General features: G+C 38.8%; 1 protein-coding gene across 1 annotated transcript; it reads left to right on the top strand.

The window, feature by feature from the left end:
- The first annotated feature begins 4,590 nt into the window (after positions 1–4,590).
- On the top strand, positions 4,591–7,023 carry snrpf (small nuclear ribonucleoprotein polypeptide F). Its single transcript, XM_034226018.1, has 4 exons — positions 4,591–4,807; positions 5,726–5,851; positions 6,355–6,419; positions 6,743–7,023. Exons 1-4 carry the CDS (start codon positions 4,805–4,807, stop codon positions 6,807–6,809), a joined length of 261 nt encoding a protein of 86 aa, XP_034081909.1. The 5' UTR covers positions 4,591–4,804; the 3' UTR covers positions 6,810–7,023.
- Positions 7,024–7,662: the final 639 nt, after the last annotated feature.

Raw genomic sequence — 7,662 nt, 5'->3', positions numbered from 1 at the left:
ACAGTACAAAACGTTAAAATGTATCTGTCTGAGTATGTGAAAGTTAATTAAAGTTAGTCAAAGTTACTACAGTACAAATATGATGGCATTAACACTGCATTACAATCCTATTATTCATTTCAACTAATATTATTCTATTGGGCTACTATTGTTGGCATATTTACAAGCAATATTTCTTCCTCACATTTTTAAGCATTACAAATAAAATAAAACATATTTTTCCATATCTATATAATTATTTTCATGTCCAAGTGGTAGAATATAGGATACTTGTTTCTCTCTATATTTCATAATGCATATATAAGTATAACAAGAAAATGGTGTTAGGCATTAGTTATAGTAATACTATTTTATTATTGGTTAAGATATAATGATACTAAAAATAAGATACTAATACATGAATGTAACATATTTATACTCAAGATGCTCAAGATATGACGTGGTTTGGGACCCCTGTGCTGACCACGTGGCGCCTGATGAAAAGCTGAGGTAAGTGAGTGCTCAGCCTCAAATCCACATTTCTGACTAATTGGTTTTGGATGGAGAGACGCACACTAAGAGTGATTCTGCTTACGCACTTCAAATTACACCGAATGGTTGCTCTGCTGCAGCCTTTGTTGACAGCAATGTTTGTTTCCATAGAAAACCAGTGAAATATGCAAGCCAAATATATTGCAAGCTTTTTAATTCTGCTTACAATGCTGTCTACTCCCAACAAAGCCACTCAATGCCCCATAAAAGACAGACAGCTGAAGGACAAAGGCATTCACATATAATACATTACATTGATGCTTAAACTCTTACTAATAATAATAACTGCCATTTTTCATATAATTGTTGTTTTATAATATACAATTTGCATGTTTTTACTTTAACTTCTTACGTTGGTGTTCGTCTTTTTTCTAATGTTTTATTTTTTATTTTAAAATGATGCAACTATCACAAACCAACTTCCCCTCGGGATAATTACATTATATATTTTTTTCTGGTTTTGATATCAAAGCTTTACTCTTTGGTTATAGTAATGCAAATGTAAGCTTGTGTTCCAGCCTGTATGAACCATATGAAACAACCCAGACAGCATTGTGCCCCCCTGTGCTCAGTGATGGTAAAATAAAAATGGATGTTGTAAAACTGTTTTTCCCGCTCTATCCCATTTGGGTAAGGCTCCAGTGAACACAGCATGGCTTTGGCTTCTCTGTCTGCTGTGTAATCGGACCGTGACCTGCTTTCTGTGCATCTGACCTGAGTCCAATAAGCAGCAGTGAGCCAAAAGAAACTGTCTCACCTGTTCACTTTGTTCTCTCTGTCCTGCTTCAGTCTCCTGCTCTTTGTGGAGATTTGAACTCTTAAAACTCCAGTCATTATGCTCAAATAGGCCAACCAAATTCTGGCCAGGTGATATCACCAACATCTTCTTTCATGATAACATTTCCTATCTCAGTAACGATATCATGATACAGCACCTTATCTTACTCCAAAAATAAATAGTCTATATAAAATAAGCACATGGTAAATCCTGTTTTTGTATACTCCCTTTTGCATTAAATACGTGAAAATGTGTAAAGTATTTTCTCATTTAATATGATATACAGTGTGTAATCAAATTAAGATAATAGTTTAATTTAACAGACAGGATTTGATAATTTTATAAGAAATACAGTATGAGTTATGCCTGACTGGAGAAACAATGGTTAAGATAAATTAATTTGATACGATGATTTTGAATGTTTCTTTCTGATGAAAAGATTGAGTTATATACATACAGTATATGGAAAGATGAGTATATACCCAACACCCAGACATTTTGTAGACTGCACTTTATCTATTCATTATACATTTATAAAAGACTTATACACAAGTAGTTGAAGATTGGAGCAAAAGTGGATTTTGCACACAGCTGAGGAGGTCTGTGAGTCCCATGCTTTTCACTTCCTGCAGATCATCCACTCCACAGGCCCGCTCAGTTTTATCTTTGATTCTTAGCTCTCCTCTGCAGACTTCAAAGAGAAGTCTTGTAACAGACTGGAATGATCCGATTGCTTATTAACACAGCCGTCTTCAAAGTCAAACTCAGCTTTATTGTCAACATTTCTACATGTGTTATACAGAGAAATCTTGAAATACTGTTTCTCGCAGTCCCACAGTGTGACACATTTACATAAATCAAGATACAAAAAGGGCCTAGATAAACGGGGTATAAAACTAAGTAATAGTAGTAATAACTCAAGTACTAGTTAATAATATATTTTAAAAAACACAATCCACAGAACATGAATTGACATTAATGCAAGTATTCTTTAGTGCAAAAGAGAAAATGATGTTCAAAGTACAGTTTCAGTGCAGTAGCAGCGAAGATGGGTATAGTGACTGCATGGTGCTGGATGAGGGAAGGTTGTGTGTGTGTGGGGGGGGGGTGGGTTAAAGTCCAGGTCCATTTGGGGCAGGAGGGAAAGGTGGGAGGCCGGGTGGAGAGGTCAGGGGAGAGATGTCAGGGGGGGGGAGGGAGGGGAGAGAGAGAGGGAGGGAGAGGAGAGAGTTCAGCATCCTGGTGGGAGAAGCTGTTCCTCAGCCTGGTGGAGCTCGAGCGGAGGCTGCAGAACCTTCTCCCTGAAGGCAGGAGGCTGTTGGAGGGCTGGGTGGAGTCACCCACAATTCTGAGTGCTTTGCGGGTGAGGCGGGTGTCCTAAATGTCCTGTAGTGATGGGAGTGAGGCACCCATGATCCTCTGAGTTCACAATGCGCTGCAGGATCTTGCGGTTGGAGGGTGGAGGGCGTTGGAAAAAGCCGACACAGGGGACTTGACATAACGTCAACATAGGCCGACCTGGGAGTGAGGATGTGTTGTTGGAGGCGGTGCAGCTTCCAAACCACAGCGTGATGCAGCAGCTGCTGAGGATGCTCTCAGTGGCGCCTCGGTAGAAAGACAGCATGATGGGGGGTGGTGCTCCGGCTCGCTTGAGCTTCCGGATGAAGTACAGGCGCTGCTGGGCCTTCTTCTCTAGTGCGGTGGAGCTGTTTTTCCAGGTGAGGTCATCGGTGATGGTCACACCCAGGAATTTGGTGCTGCTCACCTGCTCCACCACAGCGCCGTTGATGGTCAGGGGGATGGGGGGTTGGTAGTGGGTTCTCCTGAAGCCAACAACAATCTCCTTTGTTTTCTCCACGTTGAGGAAGAGATTGTTATTTTGGCACCACAGGGCCAGCTGGTTCACTTCCTTCCTGTAGTTAGTCTCATCGTTGTGGCTGATGAGACCCACCACAGTAGTGTCGTCAGCAAACTTCACGATGTGTGGAGCTGAAGTTGGGTTTGCAGTCGTGGGTCAGCAGGGTGAAGAGAAGGGGGCTGAGCACTCAGTGGTTGCTTTGCATCTAATTGTGGTAACTTTGGTTATTTGTGGTAGTTTTTCATCTTTTTGCAGTCATTTTTTGCTCTTACTGGTTGTCTTGCACATCTTAATGGTCAATTATCTTCTCTTTCTGGTCACCTTAATCAGCTTTCTGAAAATCTTGTGTTTCTTTGTGGTCATTTATTGTCTTTTTGTTGTCCTGGTCATACACCTATACAAACATTGCTATCATGCCATAACTGACACAGTGACCGACTGACGGATTGGTAAATTCCACATAGGCCAACTCAAAAGGAGAGAGAAAATTGATAGGCTAAATGATGTAAGGGCACAAGTATTTAAAACATCCAAAGAAAAGCTTTAGTGCAATTTCAGAGGAATTCTCTGACAGAAACCCAGCCCTTCACTGGAAGTCAGATGTTAGTTGTATTCAGAGTATCAGGTTTGAACTTGTTGGATGCTTTAGTAACAGTTGAATGCCTCAATGCAGAAAAACGAGAGAAATCTCCATACTGTTTGTGCCTGGAGAGAAATAACTGCTCAGACAGAGGGCCAGCAACACCCAGATTTGCCAGTCATGACAGCATTGAGTTTAATACTAATAATTTAACCATTGGTTCATGTTAAAGTGAAATATTCTATAGAGCAGGTGTTGCAAATACTGAAGTTCAACTCAGGGTAGAAAGTGATATTGACAGTGACGCTGGATATACCTCAGAAGATTATTTGTTTTACTTTAACATCACATCAATCATATGACACATTTTGAAAGAATGTCCTTTCAGGCATATTATCATGATCAGATGCATTTTGAAATAACACACCTGCTGAAGTAATCTGAGTTCACTTTAAACTCACTTCTGAGCATGCCTATATCATGGTTCCAGCTTCTCAAATATGAAGATGTGCTACTTATTATATATTTCGATTATTTTAATGTACTATTACATCTTGCTTTTCGCTTTGGGCTCTGGGTTATTGTAATGAAATGTCTCCCTATTTTCTTATATTTCTGAAACCATAAGTATCATAAAATAATCCTCATAGTCAGTAGATTAATGGGAAACATAAATAATCAATAGTTGCCGTCCTATAAAAAGTACTTACAAAATGCCTCAACCAACCATAGTCTCTCATAGTAAATAAATTAGTAATAATGACTTAATACATATTACTATAACAGTCACAGAGGGCATTGTCTGCCTTCGTCCTAATTACCTTTAATGGAGTACTTACAACCATACAGAAGAGGGCCGTCAGTCATTAGTACACCAGTGCTCACATCCCACCACCAGGGGGCAGTGTGTCAAATCAAGAATACCGCCGGATGTTACAACGTTGTACTTCCGGTTTGGCGGTAAAGCGTGTGCTGCTCTGCTGTGCGAAGTACAAACGTTTTGTGACGAACAAACATCACATTTATTCATTCCCAGACAGCATTTAGTAGAACAGAAATGGTGAGTACTTCTTACAAATGTTTGATTCTCAATCCTTTTATATTTTGTTGGATTGTTTTTGCAAAGATAGTAGCGTGTTTGCTACTTAGCATTAGCTACGTTAGCTACCCATTCATGACTTCACGTTAATGAATGAATCCCCCGTTTTGACTTGCAGCATGTGTACAATGTAATATATTATCACATAAACAGTAATAAGGCCAATGTTTTATTTATTCGGCAATATTAGTTAATATCACCGTGAAATGTTGCGCACCTTTGTTTGGGTTTGGCCCTGTTTCTGTGGAGAGAAAGTAGCACCAAACTCCATTGGAAATCGTACAAATGTAACTAGCATTTGCATTTATGAATAAAAACACTTTGTTGAACTCTTTAACTTGAACACTAGCTTTAATACAAGTTTCTAACGAAAAAACTCGCCTTTGTCTGTTTGGGTTTTCTGCCTGTACACATTGACTTGCTGTTTGCCTAAAACCGCGATGTTACCCACTATGAACAAAGTAATGCAACAATAGTGCTATTTTATTTAGAAGGCTTGGCAGTAATTGCATACAGTTAAGGCTACACCGGAAACTGTTTTTCAGTACCTTTCAATACATGAGCACACGTTTTAAGAACAAATACCAATGGTTCTACCTGAAAACAGTTGTTACATTACATTAGAAGTTGTTTCGTGTATAAGTTACTTCTATGTCATTACATATCAGATTAAGTCACTATATAACTGTTTTCATGTTATGAAGGTGATATGCTAAGCTACAATTATTTGGCACAAACTGTCATTTAGAGATAAAACCAATTTGTGTGACAATAAGTTATACCCTGGATAATTTAAGTATATAGTGTCACATTATGAGCTTGTAAACTAACACAGCCAAAATGAGCATATAGTAACCATTTCATATTTTTCCTCCATAGAGTTTACCTCTGAACCCAAAACCATTCCTGAACGGTCTGACAGGAAAGCCAGTGATGGTAAAACTGAAGTGGGGAATGGAGTATAAAGGCTACCTGGTGTCTGTGGATGGCTACATGAATATGCAGGTGAGAACAATTCATTGTATATGCCTTGTTCCATTACAGGTGGTATTTATTAAACCCATATTTGTGCTAGCATCACTCGCACAGAGTCCCAAAGTTGTTTTTACATTTTGCAGCACTGTTGATCCCTTGCACTAGACCATATTGAGATTTCAGTCAAATTCAGATGAATTGTTCAGCCGACCACAAAGTGAGAAAAAGTCCCGCCATTCCCCGAAGCAACAAAAACATTGCATAATTGCGTGTGGTACTGCGTGCACACTGGACTCAGGAAAGTAGCATATTTTAGAAGATCCTTCATCATATACTTTATGAGCTGTGTGAGAAACACTCTATTTTAATTACATCTCTGATTCTGCAGTTTAGTATATCATTAGTGGAGACAGCTCTTTTCTCTTCGGCTTGATTTATTGGGTTTTTATATCAATATCATATTTTAAGTATCGGCCATAACCGTTCACATACATGCATCCCGTGAACTTTTTATATACATGTTTTTCTGACAGCTGGCAAACACAGAAGAGTTTGTGGATGGAGCATTGGCAGGTCACCTGGGTGAAGTGCTTATCAGGTATGAATCTAAAACATATTTCCCTTTTCATTACATAAATAACTCACTAGATGCTTATTATTCAGTAACATTCATATTTAATGTAAGATGATGTATTTGATGGAAAACAGGTCAATGCAGCACTAACTGAAAAAGGCCTTCTTTTTTTTTTTAAAGCTGTTTTTTTTTTTACTTTAACATGCGTTAATAATTAACATGTCGTGTTAAAAAAAATCAATGATGTAAGTAAAGGCTCCACACATTCAAACCTTTGTTCTTCTGTCTTTTTCCTGTGCATCTTTTTCTGCCAGCATTGTGTTCTAACCAGTGTTTTTACCCCCCAGGTGCAATAATGTTTTGTACATCCGAGGTGTAGAAGAGGAGGAGGAAGATGGAGAAATGAGGGAGTGATGAAGAGGACCCGGCCCTGTTGTGTGATTGTATCTCGTAGTTGAGTTGATGTGTGTTTGTGTTTTCACCATGTGAAACAAATGAACGCCTGTGGTTTAGGTTTTTTTCAAGCAGTTTCAAATTTTCCTTTTTTTGTTTTACTTTGTGAGGCAATTTTTATGTTGTGACTTTGTAATACAGACACAATAAAATGATTATTGTACCCTTTCTTAAACCTGGTTATTGTGGTTCTTGAATGTAACCAGTGGCGGCGCCAGACTATTTTTGTTGGGTAATCTATGGTAGGGCTAACCCATACAGTGGTGGGGCTCAAGTCAGTATTTGTAATGTAATTACATACACGCTACATCGCACCCCTTGACAGTGAAACGCCACGCGTGAGGCTTTTATTAGTCTCCTTTTATCAGCTAAATTACATCGAGAGCAACAGGTGTGAGTTAAACAATACAATAGCCTATTCTGCTAATTCCACGTTGTTACAACATACGCAGCGGCAGAAACAAGAAAAGTTGGCATATAGAATTGACACGGAGAGAGACACAGACACAGCACACAACAGGTGGCCTGTGTTTCTATTGTCGTACAAAACACTTTTTCAAATGACCCATTATTACCAAATATATTCAAAACTCACTATTCACTCTTCAGGTGGGTCGTGTGACTGGCACCTGTTCGACTTGTACCTCAATGCGAGGGCGTTTAAGAACAAATCTATCCATCCGAAATATACAAATGATCCTAGAAGTTCTGCTGTCTATGGAAGCAAACAAGAGACAGAAGTATTTGAATTGTATTAGACACCGAATTTATAGCATTGAAAATAATTACTTTGAAAATCATGTATCTGAATGTT

The sequence above is a fragment of the Gymnodraco acuticeps genome, unplaced genomic scaffold (genome assembly GCF_902827175.1).
Source record: "Gymnodraco acuticeps unplaced genomic scaffold, fGymAcu1.1, whole genome shotgun sequence".
Classification (NCBI taxonomy): domain Eukaryota; kingdom Metazoa; phylum Chordata; class Actinopteri; order Perciformes; family Bathydraconidae; genus Gymnodraco; species Gymnodraco acuticeps.
Note: the sequence above shows the minus strand (reverse complement) of the source record. Positions and strands in the feature narration are given on the sequence as shown.

Bases quoted from the DNA above. Each gene is read 5' to 3' on its own strand.
- snrpf (XM_034226018.1), top strand. The intron at 5,852-6,354 runs GTGAGAACAATT...TTTTTCTGACAG, and splicing joins ATGGCTACATGAATATGCAG to CTGGCAAACACAGAAGAGTT. The intron at 6,420-6,742 runs GTATGAATCTAA...TTTACCCCCCAG, and splicing joins CTGGGTGAAGTGCTTATCAG to GTGCAATAATGTTTTGTACA.